Source organism: Bos mutus, chromosome 22 (assembly GCF_027580195.1).
Source record: "Bos mutus isolate GX-2022 chromosome 22, NWIPB_WYAK_1.1, whole genome shotgun sequence".
Taxonomy (NCBI): domain Eukaryota; kingdom Metazoa; phylum Chordata; class Mammalia; order Artiodactyla; family Bovidae; genus Bos; species Bos mutus.
Genome location: NC_091638.1, coordinates 55,014,728 through 55,042,643, shown reverse-complemented (window position 1 = coordinate 55,042,643; position 27,916 = coordinate 55,014,728). Strand labels below are relative to the sequence as shown.

The 27,916-nt window shown below is 50.4% G+C and overlaps 1 protein-coding gene across 1 annotated transcript in view; it reads right to left on the bottom strand.

Moving 5' to 3' along the window:
- Window positions 1–27,916, bottom strand: part of SLC6A11 (solute carrier family 6 member 11) — a 122,855-nt gene that overhangs the window by 77,515 nt on the left and 17,424 nt on the right. The window contains 1 exon segment of the mRNA XM_070359650.1: window positions 18,556–18,688. Coding sequence (XP_070215751.1) covers window positions 18,556–18,688 — 133 coding nt within the window.

Below are 27,916 nucleotides of genomic sequence, written 5' to 3'. Positions count from 1 at the left end.
CACAACCCTCATCCTGTCCACTCTCTGTACCAGCCCACGTCATCCACAGGGACCACATCTTAGATATTTGCCTCTCTGTCTCTAGGACTCACCAGGGTGCCTGTAATCCAGCAGGTGTTTAATAAATGCATGCTGAAGTAATCCTAGGGCACATGGTCGCACAAAACACAAACTCAGTAATAAATGCTCTGGTGAGGCAGAAAAACAAAAGATGGCTCTGGTCCCAGCTCTGGGGCCTTAAGCAGGTAACGGCACTTCTTCAAGCCTCAGTGTGCACATCCAGGAAGTAGGAATGAAAACATCGACTTCACAGGATGGTTGTGAAGCTTAAAGAATTTAATACAAGTTGGCAGTTGCTACCAAAGCAGTACTGTCCTCTACAGGGCCACCATGAGACATACAAGGCTGTTTTGCGGGCATGCTCAGTTGCTTCAGTCGTGTCCGACTCTTGGTGACCCCAGGGAGTGTAGCCCTCCAGGCTCCTCTGTCCATGGGATTCTCCAGGCAAGAATAGTGGAGTGGGTTGCATGCCCTCCTCCAGGGGATCTTCCCCACCCAGGGATAGAAACTGAATCTCTTGCATCTCCTGCATTGGAGGTGGATTCTTTACCTGCCAAGCCATCGGGGAAGCCCAAGGGCTATTTTAGGTGACCATAAAGACTGAGGGTCAGCATTTAATGACCAAGGTAAGCTGGCAATCCTACATGCATGGGCACAGTCCCCCACAACAGTACTGCCCTGTTTCTCGGGATTTCCAAATGTGCCACCAGACACTCATGTGTGTAGCTTATAATAATTTTTTGGCCATGCCACACAGCATGTGGGATCTTAGTCCCTCAACTAGGGGTCAAACCTGCACGCCTCTGTATTGGAAACTCGGAGTCTTAACCACTGGCCTGCCAGAGAAGTCCTGCTTATAATTATTAAGCCTAGTATCTAACTCTGTTTTATATATAACCTCAAAGTATATTGCACCTCATTTTAATAGAAACTAAATGTTCCAGAAATGCAATTTACCACTTGAATGGAAAGTGGACTGTGCTCTCTTTATTCGGGCTTCACCAAATGTTATCCATCACTTGAGAAAACCATGTCACTACTGGCAGTGCCACTGGTGGGACCCAAGTGGCCAGTGCCACCTCTTCCTAAGTCCACACTTGTGGTTGTGGCATTCATGATTCTATCATAATGTATTGCTCAGCTCTTATTTCAAGACGTAAACTGCAGAGAAAAAGAATCGACAACATTCAGTGGAACCTCGGCTCTCCCATCTCATAGTCGAATGCAATCACACCGGGGTGGTGTCCGCCCCTATTGAGTCTGGCATGTTTGCACCTGAGCGTTAACATGTCAAAACACATGCTGTTTTAGTATATGTTGCTTCCTTTCTGCTCGTCTTTTAATATAAAGGGGGTATTCTATAGGTTTTCTTGGACTTAACCTGGGCTGGTAGATTATTGACGACCTGCATTTCCAGGTGGTAAGGGGGCAGTATTACAAACCTCATCATCAACAGGGGTGCTGGGTCTATCAACAGGGCTCATAAAGGCCGTGGTGCCAGGGCGGGCATGGAGTCAGCACCGGCTTCCTGGTGTTAATATGATAACCACCAGAGGACTGGGCCAGTCAAACTGTGACACAGCTTGGTTGTGATTCAGGACCAGCCTTGTCTGGCTTCTGCAGAGTGAGTTACCATCTGCTGCTATGTTCTCACTAGGTGGCGGGGGGCGGGTCTTGTTTATTATCCATTGGGGGGAGAGTTGCTGTCAATCAGGAAGGAAGAGAGATGCTGCCCAGCACAGACAGCAATGTAAGGGCCTATCGGTGACCCCTCTATTCTCCAATACACCCCTGCTCAAGAACTCATAAGGGCTTCCCCGGTTGCTCAGCAGTAAAGAATCTGCCTGCAATGCAGGAGATGTGGTTCGATTCCTGGGCTGGAAGATCCCCTAGAGGAGGGAAATGGCTACCCACTCCAGTATTCTTGCCTAGAGAATACTGGACAGAATCCCATGGGCAGAGGAGCCTGGTGGGCTACACAGTCCATAGGGTTTCAAAGAGTCGGACACGACTGAATGAGTGAGCACACACAAGTATGCACAAGACTCTCAATGGCTCCCCACTGCCCACAGGACCTAGTCTAGCCCAACTCTGGAGCCTGGCCCAGCCTATCACCTCCCAGCCTCCACGGCCACCCCTGATGTCCCTTCTCCATACCCCGGGAAGGCATAACCCTGCCCTCCACATGGCTGTCTTTCAATGTGCCACTCACCTCTCCTCCTAGGAGGCCCTTCCAGAATGCTGTGGTCCACAGCAACTTCCTTATTGAAACTCCATCCCAGCAGTTGACTGGGCCATCATCTCCCCAGTGGTCCCTAGCTTTTCTGGCACCAGGGATTGGTTTCATGGAAGACGGTTTTCCCATGGACCAGGGTGGGGATGGGGGATGGTTTGGGGATGATTCAAGCATATTACATTCATTGTGCACTTTACTTCTAATTTTGCCGCTGATCTGACAGGACATACCATTCCGTGGCCTAGAGGTTGGGGGCCCTGTGATCTATACTACAAAATCCTGTTATTATCTTCAAGTGAATGAATCCAGTCTTACTGCCCCACTGGACTGAAAACTCTTTGAAGTTGGAGCATGGGTTTATAAAAATCACAGCCATAAAATAAAAACAATTGCAATTCGTGTGTTTACTGTGTGACAAGCAGGTAACTTACAGGCATCACCTCATTCAAGGTCTAGAGCAACCCAATGAGATGTGTGCACCGACGACCCTGCGGTGAAGGCCGAGGAAGCAGCTCCAAGGCAAAGAAAGGTGCACACCAGAGGTCACGCTGGAGGCAGGGCTGTGACGCAAGCTCTGTCCACCTGGCTCTGCTCTCCCCCACCCCTGCCCCACCTCCCATCCCCCACCAACAGCGCTGGGCGAGTGGTGCGCACTCAGGCTGACGGGCGGGTGGAGGCTCACTTACTGAAGGATCTGCATTCACCAGTGGGAAGAACACTGGCTGCGGAGCCACCTAGGTAGCGTGTGTGCTTTATTGCTCAGTTGTATCTGACTCTTTGCGACCCTCTGTAGACCTGGGTCAAAATCTTGTCTCTGATCGCTTCTCGGCCTTTTGGCTAAGATCAAGTGTAGGATCAAATCTTGTCTCCGCTAGCCATGTGACCTATCCGAGGACATCACTTAGCCCTCCAGGACTTCACTTTTAAAGTGGACTTGCTGATACTCCCCTGTCCACCTGCTGGGAGGTTAAATCAGACAATGAACAGAAGCGCCGAGCCCAACGTCAGGCACACGCATGGCTCTCTGTAAAGTCAAAGTCATTTGCTTAGCTAGGGGAAGGATCCGCATTTAGAACCTGGGCCGCGTGATTCCTCAGCTTCTGTGGCCCCCTGCCCATCTCCCTGCACCCCTCCCCACCTGCAATTGCCCTTCATCTGCTCCTTGTCCCCAGAGAGGGTCTCGCACCTACAGCTGCACCCGGACCACGCACATTCCCATTCACCCTGCTTCATTTTCCACCCCTCTCCCCCAAGATGGGTTTTCCTTTTGCTGTTTCCTAACCCACAGGGGAGGTCAGGGGAGAGAGCTTGGTTGTGTTACTGCCAGGAAAGGCTTCAGAACTTTTACCTCAATCAAACAGGTCCTACCACGTGACGAGCAAACACACATTTGTTTGCTGACTGAATCAATAAGCGGTGGTTCGCAGTATCTACTATGTGGGTTACCCTGGGCACAGAAAAATGCACAAGGGCCCTGGTCATGCAGGGCTTCCCAGGTGGCTCAGTGGTAATGAATCTGCCTGCCAGTGCAGGGGAACTGAGTTTAATCCCTGGGTTGGGAAGATCCCCTGGAGAAGGAAATGGCAACCCACTCCGATATTCTTGCCTGGGAAATCCCATGGACTGTAGTTGTCCATGGTGTTACAAAGAGTCAGACACAACTGAGCAACTAAACAGCCCATTGTGCAATGGATACTCTGTCAACATATACAAGGAGGAAGGAGGAGGGAAAGAAGAAAATAGGGAGGGGGAAACGATGTAAGCCAGCTTTTCGGCCTTTGTACCTGGGCCCTTTGACCTAGAATCTCCTTTCTCCTCTGCCTTTGGGTAATTAATAACCATCTGCACCTCCCCAGCCAGCGTGGATCCCACTGCCTCCTGGGGCTGCATTCATCTCCAGCACAGGGACATTTTGTAATTGTCTGTTTACTTCTCTGCCTACACGTCCAGTCTCTAAACTTGTTTAGAGTTGATATCTGTGGTCCTGGGTACAGGACATGGTACACAGGAATGTTTCATAAATATTTGCCCTACGGGATAAGAAATGTCTCTGGACCCACAAGCCCAGCAGTCACGAGACAACGAGAGGCCAACACAGGACAGTTGGAAGCTGCTGTGGCTGAGAGCCATCAGTGAAGGGAAGAGGAGATTGAGAAGGATGGGGGTGGGGGGCCCCAGAAGGCTTCCTGGAGGAGGAGGAGGAGAAAGAAGGGTGGTAGGGAAGGAAGAGCTTGTTGTTCAGTTTCTCAGTCATATGCAACTCTTTGTGACCCCATGGACTGCAACATGCCAGGCTTCCCTGTCCTTCCCAGAGTCTGCTCAAACTCATGTCCATTGAGTCGGTGATGCCATCCAACCATCTCATTCTCTGTCACCTCCTCCTCCTGCCTTTAATCTTTCCTAGCATCAGGGTCTTTTCCAATGAGTTGCCTCTCCACATCACGTGGCCAAAGTATTGGAGCTTCATCATTAGCATCAGTCCTTCCAATGAATATTCAGGACCTATTTCCATTTTAGGATTGAGTGGTTTGATCTCCTTGCAGTCCAAGGGACTCTCAAAAGTCTTACTTGGAAAGCACCAATTCTTCAGGGCTCAGCCTTCTTTATGGTCCAACTCTCACATCTGTACCTGACTCCTGGAAAAGCCACAGCTTTGCCTATATGGACCCTGATTGGCAAAGTGATTTCTCTGGTTTTTTAATATACTGTCTATGTTTGTCACAGCTTTCCTTCCAAGGAGCAAGCATCTTTTAATTTTGTGGGTGCGGTCACCATTGGCAGTGATTCTGGAGCCCAAGAAAATAAAATCTGTCACGGCTTCTACTCTTTCCCAATCTATTTGCCATGAAGTGATGGGACTGAATGCCATGATCTTAGTTTTCCGAAGGTGTCTTATAGATAGTATTAAAGTCCAAAATCAGTTGACTTTAAGTAAGAGAGATTGTTCTACATGACCTGGATAGGCTGATGCAATCGATGGAAAGGCCTTAATAGCAGAACTGAGGTTTCTCTAATGAGAAAGGTTCGCCTGTGGTCACTGCCACGGTCTCCTACAGAGAGCTGCAGCCTGCCGTCTGCACGCCAGCCTTGCCCGGCCCACCCTCACAACACCAAGGCTTCGTACGGAATCTCCTGGTTCTGCTGCTCTGGCTGAATGCTGACTGACAGAGGTGGCCACAGGGGTGCAGAGCAGGGGGAGCAGCAGGCCCCCTGGAGGGAGACAAGTACACTGGAGTGACTGCTGCCGCCACAACAGGCCAGCCTCAGCTTAACCGCCCAGCCTGCACTCTGCACAGGCTCATGCCTTCCCTCTCTGCTCCCCCAGTGCCTCTTTGGGCCTTTGCCCGTCACTTTTCCCGCCACACCTGTCAGAGCCAGCCCACGTGTCACCTGCCCAGAGCCTCCTGGACACGCTGACCCCATGTCCTGCACCTCCCAGGCAGGCTGTGGTTCAAAGGTTCTAGTGACACCAACACAGTACCCGCCACCTGTCACTGCACCTGTTACACTACACTCGAAAGAAGGGGAAACTGAGGCCAAGAGAAATGGAGGAGCGTGAACGGCCAGTGAGGTTGGTGGTGGCCTGCACTGACCCACACTGCTGGCACGTGGTGGGGCAGGACTCCTGACTCCAAACGTGGCCTCATTCCATTCTCCATTGCCAGCTCTGTCTTCGGCTTCTTTGCCCAATTCTTGAAGTCAGGGTACATGGCGAGTAAGTCTTTTATTTTTATTTATTTATCTCATTTTTTACATTTTTTTTTTTTTTGGCTATGCCAAGTGGCATGTGGGATCTTAGGTCCCCAAGCAGGGATCAAACCTGTGTCCCCAGCACTGGAAGCACAGAGTCTTAACCACTGGACCACCAGGGAAGCCCCAGCTAGCAATTTTTTATAACTTCCCCTGCAGTGCTCAGCCTGGCACTAAGATTGAAGTAGCACACCACAAATACCTCTGCCCATTTCTGGTTGAATCTGTGGCATCATGCCTGGTCTCACGTGGAGCTCAAAGCTGTCTGGACTCCTCGCCTCTACCACTGAGGAGGGCAGCTCATTTCCCAGCAACACGGGTGTGCGTGGATGGGCTCTGGCGGGGCTGGGCTCCCCAGGGTGCTCTGGAAGGGTTAACAGCACCCAGTCCCCTCGGGCCCCACTCTGTGTGCTGAGGGCTTTCTCAGGAGGCGGCCAGCCCTGTAGGACCCCTCCCAGCAGCAACCACTCGGACTTTGGGGGGGCCTTTGTGCTTCAATAAAGACGGTATTACCCAGTCGCAAAGCTTCCCTCCTTTCCAACCCTCCTCGCTGCCAGGGTTCCCGCTAAAGGTGAAGCGCTGTCATTCAAGGCCAAAGAAAGGGCTGAATCAAGACGCTAAACTCTTTTGACTTCATGTGACAATCGACGGCTCTCCCCAGACCAGTGGTGTGAGAGCTCCCAACGCCACACAAAGGACCCTCGGCAGCGGCTTCGGGTGTCCTCGGGCCCCGGGGCTGGAGGGCAGGAGATCTCCTCGCGGGGCTCTCTGCATGCATCTCATGAACGCTCTAGTTTCCTCTCTGAATGCAGACAGCAGCCGGGCGCTGGGAGAGCCCCACCACCAACGCCGTCCCCGCTTGCTTCGGGCTGCAACAAAGGCTACTTGAGGGCCCAGAGACAGCGCTGCCCAGTTCCTTTCCTGGGCCTGTTCTCTTCCCTTTCACACATCTTTCCCTTTCACTCCCCCTGCCCTCTTTGCTGCTGCTTTACGCCTCATTGAATCCATCAGCCACTTTACAGGGTGCTCCTGAAGAATAAATTTTCTGTGTGGGGCTCCTGATGGCTCCCCTGCTGGCAGCTCTGGCCTGCCTTGGTGGTAGTGGGGTGGAGGGGGCGGGGAAAGGCACACATTCAAGGAGGAGCTACTGATACCCACCCCCCAGCCTGCATCTCCATCTGGCAGGTCAGGGGTAAGCTGGCTGGAGCAGGCACCCTCACCTGCCAAGGGGCCCCACCCTGCTCCTCCCCGATCCTGGAGGCATCTGTTCCCCCAGGATCTTAGCACAAGCAGCTTAAGCCCTGTGAGCCTCTGTCTTCTCATCTGTAAAATGGGGATATCAACCGTACCATTCTCATTTGTGTGTGTGTTGGTCATTCAGTCGTGTCTGACTCTTTGTGACTCCATGGACTGTAGCCCTTCAGGTTCCTCTGTCCACGGAATTCTCCAGGCAAGAATACTTGAGTGGGTTGCCATTTCCTTCCCCAGGGACCAAACCCAGGTCTCCCACATTGCAGGCAGATTCTTTACCGTCTGAGTCACCAGGGAATGCTCAGTGGTTAATGTAGCAAGGGCCTTGGAACAAGGCCCAGATCAAAGTGCCACTTAAGCATCTTCTTTACCATTAGCATCATGCAGAGGAGGCAGGCTGTTTAAGAGTCGTTGTACAGGGCTTCCCTGGTGGGCCAGTGGTTGAGTCCACCTTGCAACACAGGGGATAATGGTTTGATCCCTGGTCTGGGAAGATCCCACATGCTGTGGCGCAACTAACCCCCTGCAGCACAACTACTGAGCCAACACACTGCAACTACTGAGGCCCAGACACCCCAGATCCTGTGCTCTGCAACAAGAATTTCTGTTGTTGTTTAGTCGCTAAGTCAGGTCTGACTCTTTGCAACCCCAGGGGCTGTAGCCCACCAAGCTTCTGTGTGCAACAAGAGGAGCCACTACAATGAGAAGTTGGCATGACACAATGAAATGGTAGACCCGCTCACTGCAACGAGAGAAAGCCCACACACAGCAACCAAGACCCAGCAGAGCCAAATTAAATAAATACATGAAATTAAAAGAAAAAAAAAAGAGTCTTTGTACAGATGTAACAAACAGAAACAGACTCACAGATACAGGAAACAAACTAGCAGTGACTGGTAGGAAGATAGGTGAAGGGAACTAAGAGGTACAAACTACTAGGTATAAAATAAATAAGTTACAAGGATGTGAGTACAGCATAGGAAGTGGAGCCAATGTTTCAAAACAACTCCATCTGGAGTTTAATCTATAAAAGTACTGAACCACTACGTTGTACACCTGAAACTAATATTGTAAGTCAACTACACTTTAATAAATGGAAAAAAAAAAAAAGAGTCCTTGTACCACCTCCAACTCCTCTACTTGTTGGTGAATGAAGGAAGGAAAAGAAAAAAAAAAAAATCAATTGAAGGCTATTTGCAGCTGTTTCTGTGTGAGTGTGTCTGTCTGTGTGTGTGTTTTCTTTTCTCCTGCCTTGGTGTCCTGGAGCTCTGAAAAGGATAAGAACAGTGGCCTAAAGCAGTGAAAAGGCAGGATTCTTCTTAAAATCCCAGCTAATCCTGCAGCTTCCTTTAAAGTGGCAGCAGGAGGAGAGGGGAGGGGCCCAGAACTGTTTTTGCAGCACCCTCCCCTCCCAACCACTGCTCCTGGAGACCAGGAAACAAGGGGGAAAAATCCATAAATCATCCTCCAGAGGAGGACAGAAGGAGGAACGCTCAGGGAGACACAGCAGAGAACAGGAGCCAGCCCGGGGGGTGTGAGGGCAGCAGGAGAGGGCACCTGACTATCTGGTGGGCAGGGAGGGCTGCCTGCAGAAGGCAAAGCATCCAGGCAAGAGCTGGGCCAGTCACCCCATTCAAAAGTCAAAAAAGAGGGCTTCCCTGGTGGTCCAGTGGTTAAGAATCCACCTTGCAATGCAGGGGACACCAGTTCGATCCCTGGTCCAGGAAGATCCCACATGCTGTGGGACACGAAGCCCATAAGCCACAACTACTGAGTCCGTGTGCAGCAACTGCTGAAGCCCATGTGCTCTAGAGCCTGGGTTCCACAGCAAGAGAAGCCACCACAGTGAGAAGCCTGCGCCCTGCAACTAGAGTGTAGCCCATGCTCTCTGCAACGAGAGAAAGTCCACGAGCAGCAATGAAGACCCAGCTCAGCCACAGATACATTTTTTAAAAAGGTCAAAAAAGAGAAAGATCTCAAACTCCGGTGCACCATCAGGTCCTGCAGAACGAGGATGCCACACTGGAAGGTGTCTCTGATTGGACCACCTCTCTCTGTGCACTGCACCTCCACCCTGGACACCCACTAACTGGGTTCCCTAACCTCTCCGTTCTGCACCCCACCCCGCCACCCATTCACAATGAGTAGCCAGAGCCAGTTTTTAAGGATGAAAGTCAGATCATGTCACCCTTGCTTAAAATCTTCCAGTGGTTCTCCACTACCCTTAGAATAAAACCCCCGACCACTCAGCACAGCTGCAAGGTCTGAGCCCTGCCCTATCACATGCCACCATCCACTCCACCTGGCCCCAGTTCTATGTCACCTTTCCAATTCACCAGGTCCTTCCCTCACTTGAGAATTTCATCTGTGCTGCTCACCTGGACACTCCCTTCCCATCTTTGACATCACAGATGGGGGCCCCACTCAGTAATGCTTTCCTTTACCCCCCTCACCCCAAGGAGATCTCCTGCCTTCATTCTTCCCCCTCCAGCCCCCATTCTATACCCACAATATTCCTATAACTGTTCATTCTTCATCTGACAATCAGCTTCACAGTCTGAAGAGCCCCCCAGTCTCATACCTGGCACACAGCAGGTGAGCAAGAAGGCACCTAGTGGATTAATAAAATAGTCAATGAGTAACACTCACTGCAAGTGAGCATTTAGATACAAAAACCCAGTACATTTGGGAGCTGGAAAGGCTGGGGTGAGATTTTTAAGGATCCTTTGGAAAAGCTCTCCATCCCAAATCATCACTGTAACTTTTCAGTATCTCAAATGGTCCATGCTTCGGGTGACAACAATTTTGATGTTAGTTTCTTTTTGTGTGGCAAACAGTTTTCATGAATTAGTTTAACAGATTAGAGATCCAAGAACGTTTTCTGTGAAGGGCCAGATAGTGCATATTTTAGGCTTTGTGGGTCCACACACTCTGTTGCAATTACTCAGCTCTGTCATTGTACCAGCACAAAAGAATTTGACGGCAACGCAGAAAGATGGATGTGGCTGTGCTCCAACAAAACCTTATTTACAAAAGCAGGTCATGGGTCAGATTCTGTGAAAGGCCAATGCTGACTGATCCGTGGGTCAGGCTAAGGCCTAGCAAAGCCACACGGGAAGGGCACATAGTAAAGACAAGTCTTTTCAGTCTTCGGCAAGCATGCAGAGCCGGTACTAGGATCACCCTACTCTAATGTTTCCATGCTGCAGTGCGACAACACAGAATAAAGACAAGAACGCCTGTAATTCATTTTAAATTATTGTTTTGTAGAGCATAAAGGGTTTCGGTTGTGTCATTTCGCATGTCAGCAACGGGCTTCCCTGATAGCTCAGTTGGTAAAGAATCCTCCTGCAATGCGGGAGACCTGGGTTCGATCCCTGGGTTGGGACGATCCCCTGGAAAAGGGAAAGGCTACCCACTCCAGTGTTCTGGCCTGGAGAATTCCGTGGACTGTATAGTCCATGGGGCTGCAAAGAGTCAGACAAGCCTGAGTGACTTTCACTTTCAATATGTTTGTGCAAATGGGAAGTTCTAAGAGCAATTTTCTCTCTGGAGGACCTGGGGAGCTATTGTTAAATGTCTAGGTGGGTGGGTGAATGGACGGATGAACAACAAAAAAGGAGAAGACAGGTTGTTTTCTAAGGTGATTATAAGGTAAACTTGGTTAATACTTAGATGAGATGTTAGAGGAGAAGTTGTGCAAATGAGTTAGTGGCTTCAGGCCTATGAGACCATAGAGAGGACCTGTTGGCAGGGATGGGCAAGATGAATCTGGTTGACAAAAAACGAGTAAAAAGCAAAGCCTTTTCAACAAATGGACATTCATATGCAGAAATGAATCGAGACACACACCTTACACCGTTTACAAAAATTTACTCAAATGGGTCAGAGATCTAAATGCAAAATGCACAACTATAACAAAGTCATCTTGGGAAAACCTAGACTTTACATATGGCAAAGGCTTTTAGATAAAATATAACACCAAAAGCACACTCTGGGAAGGAGCTAGTTGACAGGTTGGACCCCATTAAATTAAAAATTTCTGTTACACAAAAGACAATGTCAAAAGTATGTGAAAGCAAGCCACAGACAAGGAGAATATATTTGCAAAAGACACATCTGATAAAGTACTGTTATCCAAAATGCACAAAGAGCTCTTAAAGCTCAACAATAAGAAAACAACCAATTACGAAATGGGTCAAAAACCTCAACGGACATCTCACCAAAGAGATATACAGATAGTAAATAAGCATATGGAAAGATGCTCCACACCACCTGTGATCAGGGAAATGCAAGTTACTATAATCAGGAGATACCACTACATAGCTAGTGTTGTTGTCTAGTTGCTGAGTCGTGTCCGACTCTTTGTGACCCCATGGACTGTAGCCCGCCAGGCTCCTCTGTCCATGGGATTTCCCAGGCAAGAATACTGGAGTGGGTTGCCTTTTCCTTTTCCAGGCAGTCTTCCTGAATCAGGGATCAAACCCGAGTGTCCTGCTTGGCAGGTGGATTCTTTACCACAGAGCCACCAGGGAGGCCCCACATACCAGTCAGGATGTAGGACAGCTCAAATCCAAAACACTGATGATACCAAATGCTGGCAAGGATGCAGAGCAACAGGGACTCTCTTACACTGAAGGTGGGAACGTAAGATGGTACAGCCGCTGTGGAAGATAGTCCCGTAGTTTCATATAAAATTGAACATACTCTTACCATAAGAACCAGCAGTCAAGCTCCTTGGTATTTATCCAAAGAGTTGAAAACCTAAGCCCATACAAATGCTTACACACGAATGTTCATAGCATCTTTATTCCTAGTTGTCAAACGTGGAAGTACCCAAGACGTCCATCCACAGGTGAATGTGGTACACATCCAGACAACGGGACATTATTAGTCAGTGATAAAAAGACATGAGCTACCAAGACACAAAAAGACATGGAGGAAACTTAAACGCACCTTGCTAAGTGAAAGAAGTCAATCTTAAAAAAAGCTACAAACAGTATCATTCCAATGATATGGCATTCTGGAAAAGTCAGAAGTATGGAGACAGCTAAAAGATTGGGTTTTGGTGGTTGCCAGGGATGGGGAAAGTGGGAGGAGATGTACAGGAAGTGCACAGATTTTTAGGGTGGTAGAACTACTTTATATGAGACTTTAATATTGGATCCATGTCATTATACATTATGAAAGTGAAAGTGTTAATCGCTCAGTCGTGTACAACTCTTTGCAATCCCACGGACTGTATCCTGCTAGGCTCCTCTGTCCATGGAATTCTCCAGGCAAGAATACTGGAGTTGGTAGCCATTCCCTTCTCCAGGGGATCTTCCCCACCCAGGGATCAAACCAGGGCCTCCTGCACTGCAGTAGATTCTTTACTGTCTGGCCCACGAGTGATTTAGGCATTAAGCGTTATGTGTGTGCTTGGTTGCTCAGTCGTGTGCGACATTTCACGACCCCATGGACTGTAGCCCACCAGGATCACACATTTGCCCAAATTCACAGACTGTACAACACCAAAAGTGAGCCCTAATATAAATTATAGACTTTGGGAGGATATGATATGTCTATGTAGGCTCATCAGTTTTAACCAATGTACCACTCTGGTGGGGGTTGTTGATAATGGGGGAGGTAACACAGTGTGGGGGCAGGGAGTAGATGAGAAATCCCTGTACTTTCTGCTTCACTCTGCTGTGAACGTAAAACTGCTCTAAAAAGAGAAAATCTCCAAAAGCAAAACAAAAAATCAAGAACACAGGAAAATCACAAAGCTGTCTCCGTGTCTTAGCCACTTGATTTCAATTATCCAGACTGAAAATGTTTATCATCCAGAAGATGACAACTTATTAACAGCTTGGAAGTTTTTTCCTAAAGAAACCAAGTGTTTCAGAATCCTATATTTACTAATTTACAATTGAGAAGTGTTCTTATTTATTTTGTTAATCCAGACTTCTGGGAATTTTCAATACCGTCTAGAGAGACGGGATGAATAACCATGTGGAACTAAAACCAGGACAAGAAAATAAATGGCTTCCTAAGCTCTTGCCACACGCTCAGAAATCAGATCTACATGTTGTCTTTGAAGCTGGACATGAGCCCCCAGCTGGAGGTATCAGAACAGACGAGGATCAGGCTTAGGGAAAGCAGAGACCCAAAACTGAATTCCAGCTCTGCTCCTTCCAAGCGGGATGGCCTCAGGCAAATTTCGCGACCTCTTGGGGTCTCCACGTCCTTATATGTACAGTAGGGTTTGGACTTAAACCCTCCCAGCTCAGACAAGCTGTATTCTGACATTCCAGAGCTGGGTCTCTGCCATTAGAATCCCCTTGTTCACAGGACCTGATTCTCTAGCTCTACTGCTTAATGTGAGCACTACTACACAGAATCCTAACTGCTCCTCTGTCGCTGCCCCCTGCACCCAGTGTGGACTGCACACTCTGCGGGGGCAAGACTGTCCACCATCCCCCCGGGTGCATCCTGGCACCTCGCAGGGAGCCCCCGCACAGGCGGGATTCACCCTTTCCACAAAAGTCTACCAAGCAGCAGTCGTGTACCACTGGCTCTGCACTGAAGCTGGAACTCGGAGACCATCTCTCCAGCCACAGCAGCCTCTTCTGAGTGTCCAGGTTGCTCACTCAGACCCTGGGAGACCCTGAATGTGGGTCTGTGATGTCAGAAGGATGGAAAGTGCTGAGGAAGGTACAGAAGATGGAGCTGAAGGTCACATGCAGCGATTATCCTTCGTGGGGTGGGGGACACCGATGCCAACACAGCCTCGGGGCCCACATACCGCCCCGCAGACCAACGGAGAGCACTGTCACACCTCCACCTGCAGCCTTGCCACAGCCTCATCTGGGATCTACTTATTTGTGAAGTGAAAAGACAAAGTGTTAGTCTATCAGCTGTGTCTGACTCTTTGTGACCCCATGGACTGTAGCCCACTAGGCTCCTCTGTGCATGGGGTTCTCCAGGGAAGAATACTGGAGTGGGTTGCCATGCCCTCCACCAGGGGATCTTCCTGATCCAGGGATTGAACCCGGGTCTCCTGCATTGCAGGCAGATTCTTTACCATCTGGGCCACCAGGGAAACTCTGATCCCAAATCCACACTTACAGAAGCACCTGCCAAGAGGCTGAGCCTACAGTGTCTGCATCCACTCCTGAGCAAGGGTTGTGGTCTCAACTGAGTTAAAGTTGGGGTTACAGTTTTTGCCTTGGAGATGGGATGAAGCCAGGAACTTTTCCTCAACTTGATGAAATTTCTCCTGAGGCCCAGGTATGGATAGAGGGCTGGAACTTGGGGTGAAGAGGAAATGCCAGCTCGGGCATGGCCTGGACAATAGCAGGAAGATGGAGTCCCTTCCGCTTCCTTGAACTGACCCCTGAGGATGACTCTGGCCAGAGTCCTGCAGGCAGGTGGCAGGGGCAACCTCTGCCCACTCATGAAGATTCAAATGACCTGCGTTTATTTTTAACTGCTTTTATATAAAATCTGAAAAGCCTTTGGACACTGGGCTCACATCCAAGGTGAGGTGAATAATAAACACTAAAATAAATAAATAAATAAAAGCATCAGACCCTAGAGCCCACATGCTGATCTGGGTCTCCTAGTCTCAAACTGTCAGATGTGACCTCCAAAACCCTGTCATTGATAAGCAGCCAGGGAAGTCCCTCATGCTGGGAAGGAAAGACAAAGGGCAGGAGGAGAAGTGGGTGACAGAGGATGAGATGGTTGGATGGCATCACCAACTTGATGGACATGAGTGTGAGTAAGCTGTGGGAGATGGTGATGGACAGGGAAGCCTGGCGTGCTGCAGTCCGTGGGGTCACAAAGAGTCGGACACGACTCAGCAACTGAGCAAAAATGGAGCTGGGCCACCAGAGCAGGTCCTAACCTGACACTCACTCACCATGTGACTGTGAACAAGTCCCTTCTGCTCTCTGAACCTCAGTTTCCTCATCCATAAAGTATGGGTGTGGATGGACCAGATAGTCTCCAAGGAGCTTTGCAGGTCCTGAAACCCACATCTCATCCTGGACACTCACCCTGGTCTTGGGCATGGGACATGGAGAAGAGCCCATGAAGCCCAGTCTTAAGGAAAGGACTTAACAGTTGCTCATGTGACTTCAACATTTCCCTTAATAGAACCATTTAGCTGCATCCAACAGTCACGGAGCACCTACTATGTGCTCTTAACAGCCTCTTCATAAGCCACCTGTAAGGAAACTGTCACTGTCCTCAGGTCACACGTGATAGGATTGATGGTGCACTCATCCAGAGGCCTGGGCTATGCAGTCACCAAGGCGCAGGGTCAATCCCAGCCCCTCTCCCTTCCCCACTTGAGTGTCCTTGTGGGCTTATATAACCCCACAAATCCTCAGTTTCCTCGTCTGTACAGTGGAGATAATGCCGGCCCCTCTGTCTAATAAAGTTGTTTCAAGCTCTGAATGGAATGGGCTTGTGAAGCACTCAGTAACCATCATCCTGCCTCCCCCAAACCTCTTCTGAAGTCTCTCAGCATGTAGCCTGCTGGTCCTTCCTTGATACTGGGTCCCTGCCTTAGGATTCTCCGACACACAGGCTTGATGGTTCCGCCAGTGGTAAGCGGTCCTGTCTTGGGACTGAGCTTCCTCCCACCATGGCCCATGCCCAGGCCCAAGAGCCCAAAGCCACACAAGCCCACACATGTGCACACATCAAAACCTCATCTGCACTGTCCTCCCCACAGCCTTGAACAACCGCGACCCAGCCAGGCCCCACTGGCCCCGCACAAACACCCGAAAAGCTGGTCATCGTAGTAGAAGCAACAAGAGCACCAAGCATGACAGCTCTCCTCCCTGTTTCAGATGGTTCACGAAGCACTGTCACACAGGTCATTTGCAGAGGGTAGAGGCTGTTTTTTTTCATCTTAGATACCCACTGAATAATGCCAGGTATCAAGCAGATACTCGGAAACTATTTCTTGGATGAATAAGTTTGACAACAAGATTTTTAAAAATCACCATCTGCTTCTCACACTACGATCAGGTCTCCATTCTGCTAAGCATTAAAATGTGCAGCCATGCATTTCAGTCTTGCAACCACCCCGTGAGACGAGCTCACTTATCAATCCCTGTTTGGCCAAAGAGGAAACAGGCTCAGAGAAGGTAAGTGATTCACCCCAGGTCTCAGTCAGTGAGAGACAGACCTAGGATGTGGACCCTGGTTTTAGACCCTGGTTCTCACCTCCTGCAGTCTGTCTCCTCTTTTTTAGCCAAAAAAGGCAGTGGCTGGGGGTGGGGGGGAAGGGAGTGGTGCATGGGAGCAGGATGCATGTAGTCTAAAATAGTAGACTGATAATACAATGATTTTTATATTTTGGAAAAACAGAAAAAAAATCTTATTGTCTTTAAGACACAAACCAGAGGAAGCAAAGATCGGCAAAATCGTCTCGTCTGAAGGGACACGAGAGTCTCTGTCCTACTTTCTGGTCCCTGAGGCACATTCATGATTACTTTCTAGTATGTCCTCAGCCTCCTGATAGCTCATAACATGAGGCTTGTTGACGTCTTTTCTGTTTTCTTCTAAGTCCTCTCACTCAGGTCTGCCCACCTCCCACATTTTAGCAGTGGGTTCTTCATCCCACCTACCACCCTGGGAGCTGAGGGGACCATCTTTTGCAAAAGATCCCAGAGTCATTCTTACTTCCTCAGAGGTTTTGTCTCCATGCATTGCCTCCACCAATGACTTAAGAGTAAAGCTTACGAGCAACTGCCTACCAGAAGCCGGCAGTCAGGGACTATGACACAGTCAGGGTGACACAGGCATTTAAAAAAAGCCCTATCTTCCTTTTTCCCACAAATGAGGAAGCCAATGGTGGCTCAGACGGTAAAGAATCTGCCTGCAGTATGGGACACCTGGGTTTGATCCCTGGGTCGGGAAGATCCTCTGGAGAAGGGAATGACTACCTACTCCAGTATTCTTGCCTGGAGAATTCTATGGACAGAAGAGCCTGGTGGACTATAACCTATGGGTTCACACAGAGTCAGACATGAGTGAGCAACTAATGCTGTTCATGGCATTGACACTCAGCCACAGGACTGTGGACTGTGGCCAACCGAGTACCCATAGAAGCAGGTGGCTGCTGCTCAGCTCAGCCCAAGGCTGCCAGGCAGATACACAAGCCCAGTGGTGCCCAGTCTTCCAACTTTCCAAGGGACAATGGAATCCTGTTTTCATATATTTCAAATGAAATTACCTGGTTTCTACATCTTGGTAACGATTTCTCCTCCCCTTCTTCTTCTTCTTTTTTTTTTTTAATAACATACACGAGTGGGCTGGACTTGGCCATGAGCTGCACCTGTGACCCTGGTGGCACACACGGCTGCAGTCATCAGACATCCCTCTGCTCCCCTCGCGTCTAAGCCTCCCTGGCAGCTGGTGAGGCCATGTCTCAGGCTCTGGCCAGCGGGTTGGGAGTGGAAGAGCCACTGTGACTTTCGGGCCAGGGCAGCTCAGAGCTTGCTGTCTGCTCCCATCTTTCTTCTCCTATGGTCCCGGGTGGCTCAGCCGTAAAGAAACCACCTGCAATGCAGGAGATGCGGGTTTGATCCCTGGGTCAGGAAGATGCCCTGGAAAAGGGAACAGTAACCTACTCCAGTATTCTTGCCTGGGAAATCCTACGGACAGAGGAGCCTGGTGGGCTACATCCATGGAGTCGCAAAGGGTCAGATACGACTGATCGACTAGAAAACAAACAAACAACAACGAGGCACTGGAGGCCACATGGTACAGACAGCACCGAAGGGTGGAGGCGGCTGCCCTGGCCCTCACAGACCGCAGGCGGGTGAGATCTCCAGGTCCATCGGTGGAGACGGCCCGTGCCGCCTGCCGAGCACACGCCTGGAGCCCAGGTCCTCATCACAGAATCCCCCATGGTCGTAGTTCAGCACTCCCTGGTGTCCAGAGCACTTCAACTTTCCTTTCTGTATATGATTCTCAACCCAGGAAGAAAGCAGGATGAGGCTCTGCTATTTCACAGGTGAGCAAACCAAGGCGCAGAAGGGGGACGTGAGCAACCTCGAGGTGTGTGGCCAACAGCTGGTGGACAGGGGATTTCAACTCTGGACTCCAGAGCGCTGCACAGTGCTCCTCCTAGCTCCCAATTCAGGAGCTGGCCTTCGTACTGTGATGCCCCTGGCGCTCTCTGGGTCACCTGTGAGCTTGTACGAGGACCACTCGCCCCCTCCCCTCCTGCAGCGAGCTGAAGATCCATCTCTTACCTTTCCCGTGGACTTGGTGCCCTTCCAGATGCAGAAGTAACAGATGGTCCAGGCCGCCAGCAGACACAAGGCCAGCTCCCAGCGAAGGTCCCCAATGTGCTCGATCCCATCCGAGATGGCCAGGACCCGGCGCCTGCAGAACGGAGGGCCCAGAGTCATGGGGGCTGGAGATAGCCCACGCGGACCCCGCTGTGGGCAGGGGCTAGTGCTGTAGAAGCGGCAGGGGCAGGTCACTCAGCAATGCGCCCACCGTTGACCAAGCGTCTTCTCTGGGTCATCCCAGGGCCGGTGTGGGGGTCTCAGAAAGGAATGAGACCCAGCCCCAGCCATCCTGGATTCACCCTGAGGGGGGAAGGGGACCGGCTGGGGGTTCGGAGATGGCATATGGGACAGTACAGTAAGAGCTATGTGGAGGACATCCAGGGGAAGCACTGAACCTACTTCAGGGATCCCAGGAGATGGCAGGACCGTCCATAAACACTCCAGGTCCCTCCCTGAGGGGCGAGGGGTGACGACACGTTCCTGCTGAGCTCAGCTCTGGCCAGAGGACCTGCTGTGGCCAGTGGCACACAAGGCCCTTCAGACAGCGGCATTCAGAGCCAGGAGGTGTGGTCTGCCCTGTTCCTTCACACGAGTGCTGCTGTCCTAACAGAAGCATGTTTCCAAGCGGCCCTCTAGAAGCTCGAGTTCATGAAAGGATACGTGAGCCTTCCGGCCACCCTAGGTCAGAGCCGCTATGTGAGCAAGAAATTCTGCTGAAAGACAAGTGCTGGATGATGTTACTTGTACGAGGAATCTAAAAATACAGCAAACTAGTAAATAAAACCAAAGAGCAGCAGACTCACAGATACAGAGAACAAACTAGTGGTTACCAGTGGGGAGAAGGAAGGTAGGGCAAGAGGAAATATAGGGTAGGAGCTTCTTTAAAAAAAATTATTACAGGGTTATTATAGGACTTCCTTGGTGGCTCAGATGGTAAAGAGTCTTCCTGCAATGCAGGAGACACAGGTTCGATCCCTGGGTTGAGAAGATCCCTTGCAGAAGGGATTGGCTACCCACTCCAGGACTCTTACCTGGGAAACTCAGGACAGAGGAGCCTGGAGGGATCCCAGAGTCCCTGGGATTGCAAAAGAGTCAGATATGACTGAGTGACTAACACACACGGGAATATATAAAGTCGTGTGTGTGAAACTTTTCTAAGTTGTAAAGCACTGTGGAATTTAAATAATCATTCATTCCAAAAAACCAGAACTCAATTTCTTCAGGCTACTAAGATCTTCATTACTGCAGCACAACCCAGACTATCCTGACTGCCACGGGGCTCAGAGAAAGCTTTGTGGAAGAAGTGACATTTGAGCTAGAATTTGAAGGATGATCGAGTTTAGCCAGAAGAGGGAGTGGGTAGAGATAGCTTCAGGTCCAGGGACAAGCACGAGCAATGGCCAGAAAACAGAGCATGGAGTACTCAGGGAACGTGGGGGCCCAGAGAGCAGAAGGGAAAAGCAGGGCAGACAGATATACAGAGGAAGCATCACTGGGAGCCCGGAACAGCGGGCCAAGGGGCAGGGGTGTCCAGGGGGCCCAGGCCACGGGATGCATCCAGCCACAGCCTCGCTTGGAACCCACCCATCCTTCAGAGCTGACACGGGCCTGTCTTTCACAGCAGATCCTGGGGCTTGTGTCTCTCCAGAGTCAGACTCTCCACGCTCCATATTGTCCAGAACCGTGGCATCAACACCAGCCCCCTCCACACTTGCTCCACGAACCCCATTTCGGCTGCCAAGCCACCCCCACCGGACCACGCCAGTCGCCTGGGCACTCTGGGAACGTCCTCTGAGAAAAGCAGCTCCCATCCCACCAAGCATGAAAGCCTCCCTCAGTGTCTATCTCCCTGGGAATCCACTCGGGGCCTGATTCTGCATTAATTACTCAATGACAACAATTAGCCCTGGTCTGCAGGCTCCCTCCAGCCCCAAACCCTGCTAGAGAAATCAGGCAGGCCCCCAGACAACATTGGGCTGCGTGCAGTCGGGGATTTACTCTGAAGAAAACCAGCTCTCACTAGACTGATAGCCAGAAAGGGGAATATCTACTTAAATACACATTTATTGAGCACATACTAGGTGCTAGGCACTACAATTATCCTGACGATAAAGAAGTATGCATGTGCAGCTCTTGCCCTATACTAGGAGGAGTTGGGCAAAAAGAAGTACCACCTGTTTGAGAAAGAAAGGAGACAGCTGCTTCGTTATAAAGGTTACTTTATTTGTTTCTCATGTCTTAGCAGTCTTTGGCTTTAATTCACTTTAAAGTGAAGGGCTGTATTAAGTGAAACTTCTATTCTTATAACACCCTGGATAAAGAAATGGCAACCCACTCTAGTATTCTTGCCTGGGAAATCCTATGGACCAAGGAGCCTGGCGGGCTACGGTCCATGGGGTCACAAAAAGTCACATACAACTGAGCAACAGAGCACATTCTTATAACCGAGCAGCAAGATCCAGAGCATGATCCTTGTGGGATGCCTGCTGAAAATGTAAAAATTCCTGGGTCCCATCCTGGACCCATCAGGTCTGAATCCTTATGGAATGGTTCTGAGGAAGCTTGCATTTTGCTACATTTTCCCAAGGATTGCTAGTGCAGGGCAAGGCTTGGGTATCACTGCAGAAGTAGAATTTTCTGGTAATGAAGGAATAACTTAGAAACAACAAGGCTTTTTTTTTGAGAGAGAGAGAACATGAAGGGAGGAGGGCTTCTCTAATGCCTCAGACAGTAAAGAATCCGCCTGTAATGCAGGAGACCCAGGTTTGATCCCTGGGTCGGGAAGATCCCCTGGAGAAGGAAATGGCAACCCACTCCAGTATTCTTGCCTGGAGAATCCCATGGACAGAGGAGAATGACGGGCTACAATCCACGAGGTCACGAAGAGTTGGACATGACTGGGTGACTTTCACTACCACTATCACTATTTGAAGAGGGAGCTGGGGTCCTCTGAGAAGTTACTGAAGGGATGCACTGTCTCCCCAGAACACAGCAATACACTGCTGTGCCCGCTCACCCCCAAAATTCTGCAGGAACTTCAGGGTGCTCACCGACTTCCTTGTCTCCAGACCGAGAGCCTCGTAGCCGAGGATGCATACTCCCACCTGACATACTGCATACGATCTCCCCATCCCCAGCCCCTGAAAGCTTCCAGAACATCCATCAGCCGGTGAATGGGAAAGGACAACCCGGAGCAGAAGAGAAAGTGGCCGAGGCAGAGGGAGATGTCCGGGGTGCCGAGGACTCAGATCTAGCAGGGCCGCACGCACACACACGCCCTCTGACTGATGTCGTGGTTTTTCTGAACGGAGCATCTGAAACTGGAAACAGCGCGGGGACCCGGGGACAAAGTAGGGGTTAGACCTGCCAGGAGCGAGCTGGCGCAGGCCCCCTCAGCCACATTTTGGAGGCTGCACACTTTCGAGTCATGCAGCCGGCTTCAGCGCCCTCTCGCTTAATTGAACAATCTAGTTCCCAGAATGGGAAGCACATTACTAAAAGCTACGCGGGATGAATGGCTCTTTTGTTCCACCAGACACTATTTGAAAACATCCTCAAACTATTTTCTTTAGGTTTTACCAGCGCTGACTCTAACTAGCATTGGACCTTGAGTTTCTAAAGAAAGGAGGCTCGGGGGGCCAGGTTCTCAGCCTGCAGGGCTGTGGGGTTGTTTTCAAACCCACAAGGGCAGCCTTTGAGAGCCTGGGGGCTGGGACACTCAACTCCGGAGACTTGGAGAAGGCACAGCTCTTCCTGGGGAAAGAAAAAAAAAAAACTTTCTTAATGACCCTCCCCCATGAAGTGCTGGGACAGAAGAACGGTCTGAATAAAGAAGAGTCTGCTGCCAACACCCTGGCCAAAAAGGACCCGGGAACAGACCTCCCGACACCGTTTGGGGAGCAGGAGATGCTGCAGACTGCATGGGGCCCTTCGGAGGCATTCATTGACCTGGGTTATACTGTGCACCTACTGTGAGACAGGCAGGAAAGCAGGTTCTTCACGTGGCATTTTTTTTTCAGGCCATTAAGACTATGCCTGGAGATTTCCTAACCCTAACCCAGCACTTGAAGGTGTAATGTCTCTGCTTCTTCAGCCCTCAGCACATACAGAAATGCCTGGGCTTGAAACCGAGCTCTGCTCCCGACCAGCTGTGTGACCCTGGGGAAGGGACATCACCCCTTTCCATAGGTTTTCTCTTTGTTGTTGTATTTTTTTCTTAGTCTTTTTTTTTTTTTAACATTTGTTTATTTTCAATTGGAGGATAATTGCTTTACAATATTGTGTTGGCTCCTGCCATACATCAACATGAATCAGCCATAGGTATACACGTGTTCCCTCCCTCCTGAAGCTCCCACCCACCTCCCACCCCATCCCACCCCTCTAGGTGGGATTTGAGCTCCTGCATCATGTAGCAAATTTCCACCGTCATCTACTTTTACATACAGTAATGTCTCTGTTTCAATGCTAATCTCTCCATTTGTCCCACCGTCTCCTCCTCCCCACCGCCATATCCACAAGTCTGCTCCCTAGGTCTGTGTCTCTCTCGGTTTTCAAGCAGGAACTCATCTTACCCTCCTAACAATCCTTGATGAAGGTACAGTTGTTATCATCATTTCAAAGATGGGGAAACTGGCGTGCCAGGCGATCAGGTAACTTGCCCAAAGTCACTGAGAGCAAGTGACAGGGTCGGGGTCTGAACCCAGGGATCCTGGCTCCAGGGCCCAGACATTCACCTGTGGTGCCTGCTCCTTAGACTCCCGAATGACACGAAAATCACCCTTCCTGTCTTTACAAATCAAAGGCATGTACCCCAAAGCTACTTCACGTGTCTTCATGTGCTGGGGAAAAGCAGTACCCGGCACGCGTCCTTCATGAATTTATCAATTTATTCAAGTGACGCTTATGAAGGTGTCTTCAGTGTTGGGTACTGCGCTACACTTGGTGCCCTTCAGGGGCTCACGGTCCACTGGGGAAGACAGCCTGGTGAACAGAGCAGAGTGTAGAGAGGGTGAGGACAGGGAGCAGCAGGGGACCCTCACTGCAAGTCCAGCCAGTGTCAGGATGTGGGGGTGGGGTGGGGAGGTCCCAGGGGGCAGGAGGACAGTTAACAAAGAAGAGGGAGGCATTGGGGGCAGAAAGGCCACCAAAGGCAAAAGCCGGGAGGCTGGAACCAGGGCTCCCGGAGGCCAGAGAAGGGCTCAGTGTGCAGCAGGCAGCGGGGTGAGAAGCAAGGGTGAGGACAAGGCTGGAGTGATGAGAGGTGAGCCTTGCTGAGGGGCAGGCGCCTCCTCCTGAGGGTGATGGAAGCCCAGGAGAACCTCACAAAGGGGCAAGGCTCCGTCAGGTGCATGTTTTGGAAAGCTCTCTTTGGTTGCAGTGGGAAGATTGGACGGTAGGCGTGGAATGGAGCAAGGTGCCCAGTGTGGACACTTTTGCATTAACTAGGACAATAAAGAAGGAGGGGCTGGACTAAGGTAGGGAAATGACCCTGGAGGGGAAAAGGCGGGCTGAGGAGCAGCAGGGACACCAGGTGGCTCCCCGGGGGTGGCAGGTAGCAGGGAAGTGGGAGGTCCAGGCTGACACCAGGTGTGCACCTGAATGGATACACGGGGGTGGCAGGGGGAGTCGTTAGCTGAGCAGGAGTGAACCGTTAAGTAGGGTAGAAGAGGAGGAGGTGGAGAGTCAGTCAGTCTTTTAGTTAAGGCGATTTTGAGATGCCCGTGGAACCCCCAGGAGGCTGCAAGGGCCGGAGGCAGCTGAGTCTCTGGCTGTAAAAGCTCACAACAGAGATGCAGGGAGGAGGTCAGACCTGAGCCCTTGGCCATCAAGTGTTTGGGGAGAGCATGAGGTCAACTGGGCAGAGGTGGAGAAATGAGCAGGAGGGGCACCCAGAGCCCCATCATTTACAGGCAGAGAAGACGACGGAGGAGCCCTTTCAGAGGACAGAGAAGGGCTGGGCATCCCTGGAGAAGGCGGTGTCTGCAGGCAGAAGGAAAGGGCTTTCCGACAGCCTGGTGAGAGGGACAGCGCTGTGGGGTTCGGAACCTGGGAGGTAGGGGAAGCAAGGAGAGCTGCTCAGCCCTGAGGGGCAGGCTTCAGATAGCGGTGCATGCGGGGAGGTGAGACCTGCTGAGACGGCTCTTTGGGGAAGCTGCTCTGATGGGGTCGGAGGCTGGTAGTTCTTGGCCACAGGGTACCAGGGCTGTCTTACATTTGTTTTATTTTCAGGTTGGCACGACTGGGAAAGAGTCAGGAGGGAGGGAAAAGTTTCAAATACAGGATGGAATGGGGGACAAGGGAGGAAAGAGTGGGTAGAAGTCTCTGAGATGGGCAACAGGAGCAAAGTCCACAGGTGGAGACATCATTTCTGCGGGAAGAGGAGGGAGAGTTGGGGAATCCAACAGGTGAGTTTAAAAGCAAACCATCCTTGTTGAGAGATTCTCGGAGGAAGGAACAAGAAGGAGCTGGTGGCAGAGGTGACTGTGGCGGGTGCCACACGAGAGTCCTCATATCTCACACATTCAGTCCTCACGGCAACATAACCACCCTGAGGACATTCTTATACCCATTCTACAAGTGGGGCAACTGAGGTCCAGAAAGGCCAAGCAACTGACCCAGATTGGGACCCAAAACAGGGTTCAGATGATGATGCCCACAGCCTTGGCAGAAGCTGGCCCCAGAAAGAGGAGGCCTTCTGCTCAAGGCTTCTCCTCTGTCCTCCATGGTCTCAAGGAAGTATCTAGATCTGATCCTGCAACACCCTCATTGCCCTCTCCATGCCCCCCTCCCCGCCCCTTACACACAGAGGGGCTGAGTCTGGAGGGGAGTCCCACACCCGGCACTTCCCTTCCAAACACCAGCTTCCAGACCCGAGAGCGGTTTGACCTGAGGAAGCAGAGGTGGAGCAGGCCCCTCTCCCACCATGGCAGAGAGCTCGGGGGCAGGCGGTGTGGGAATAGGCCCCCAGCTGGTAGGGGGGGCGCTCATCCTAATGTCCAGCATGTAGCCGGTATACACATCACCTTTCTTTAACCTGTCATGGATGGGAGCGCTGCGGGGGACGTGGAGACCGCCCTAAATACTGGCACTGAGGGGCCGAGCTATAAATAGCCTTGCTCGGGCCTCCTCTCCGGTCTCCCAAAGCAACAAACAAACAAAAAAACAGCTGATCACCCAAACAAAGGCATCTTCCCTGCCCCCTCGGGGTCCTGCTCTCACCTCCCTGGCCCAGTGCGGGCCATCAACTCTCCCCGTGTCAGGGGTCTGCTCCTGCAGGGCCCTCGGTGGAGGCACCAAACTGAGCTGGGGACTCAGAGCAAGGACCCTCCTGGCAGGAAACTCAGGCCTCCGCATCACGCATTCCCTCGGGAGAATGACCGAGTGTTACCTGCGGGCTGCTCAGTGCCCTAAGAACAGGGGCTGCAGTGATGAGGAAGGCAGATGACTTGCCCTCTGGGAGGAGACAGGTGAAGACAAGGACAGGGACAGTTGGCATTTCCTTCCTGCTCACTGAGGTCAGTGCAACCACGATTCCCAGTTTACAGATGGGAAAACCGTGGCTTAGGGAAGCAATGTGCCCAGAAAGGCAGAGGCTGAAGCCACAAGTGCTCAACTTGAGAGACAGAGCTCGGACCCACAGCCCTGTCTTGGGAAGATGGACCAGAAATGTGTCACTCAGGGTCGACAACAAGGCAATGAAGCTGGTCTGTAACGTGTGGAGTTCCCGCACCAATTTCTTCTGTGGCTGCAGAAATCCTCCCAGATCGTGTGGAAGTCCCCTCCAGTCCTGAACACATCCTACACTTCTCCATTGCCCAGGATCCATCCCACAGTTCTTTCTGCCAGGAATGTCTCTCTCAGTTCTTACGTGCCTTCACAATTGTGCCTGTCCTTCAAGCACCAGCTCAAATAATACAAAACCTTACCAAGTGCTTCCTTGGTCTGTACCTGAACCAAACCGAGAACCTCCTTAACCCTGAAGATGCAGTGACCATCTATGTTGACCTCTGACCTAGAAATGCCTGATGCACAAACTGTTTCTATATCAAATGCCAGACAGTACAGATTTAGGCTTCACAAGGTGCATGGTCTCTGTTCCAACTATTCAACTCTACCCTTGCTGTGTGAAAGCAGCCAGAGACAATTTGTAAACAAATGCTGTGGCTGTCTTCCAATAAAACTTTATTTACAAAAACAGGCAGCAGATGGGTTTGGCCCATGGTTTTCTGACCTCTGTCCTAGGCTAATGCTTCCCAAAGAACACTAATCCTGTATGGTACCCTGAGGTCATACAGGGACCTCACTGAGGAATGGCCCTCTTTAGAGAGTCCCAGTGCTCATTAGAATATTAAAGGCTCTGAGAAGTCCTGCAATAAAGGCATCTCTATAGCTCTGTCTGTCTGGGCTTCCCTGGTGGCTCAGATGGTAAGGAATTTGCCTGCAATGCAGGAGACAGCGTTCAATCCCTGGGTCAGGAAGATCCTCTGGAGAAGGGAATGGCTACCCAGTCCTGTATTCTTGCCTGGAGAATTCCATGGACAGAGGAGCTTGGCAGGGTATAGTCCATGGGGTCAAAAAAAGTTGTATGTGACTGAGCAACTAACAATAGCTCTGTCTAACCCATTGTTTCCCAAACTTACTTAGAACTATTCTTCATTAAAGTGCAAATTAAGACCAAAATGAGATGCCACTTCATGCCCACAAGGGTGCACCCACGAGAATGGCTTAATCAAAAAGATAGACAATAATAAGTATCTTCAAGAACATATGTGAAATAGATGACCAGTCCAAGTTTGATGCATGAAACAGGGCACTCAAAGTCAGTGTACTGGGACAACCCAGAGGGATGGGATAGGGAGGAGGTGGGAGGGGGGATTCAGGACGGGGGGGGGGGTGGGGGGACACAGGTACACCGTGGTTCATTCATGTTGATGTATGGCAAAAACCACAATATTTTAAAGTAATTAGCCTCCAATTAAAATGAATAAATTAAAAAAAAATTACACCAAGGCAAGCAATCACACTGGGACCAGAGAAATCAAAATGTGTACTCGTCCCACCAAAAATGTACAGTCTTTTCTGTCAACATATTGAAATCATAATATCACTCATACATATCCAAGAATTTTTGTTGAACTTTGACTTCTAAAAATGTACTATTCTTCGAGTATAATTTTTTCTATCTCGTCACTTTCTTGTTAATTAGTATAAAAAATAATATTTGGAGTAACTCCTTAAGATAGACCCATAAAAAGTATATTCCTAGCCAATCTGAATAAATCAAGAGCATCTGCTAAAAAAGAAAAAAAAAAAAAAAGGA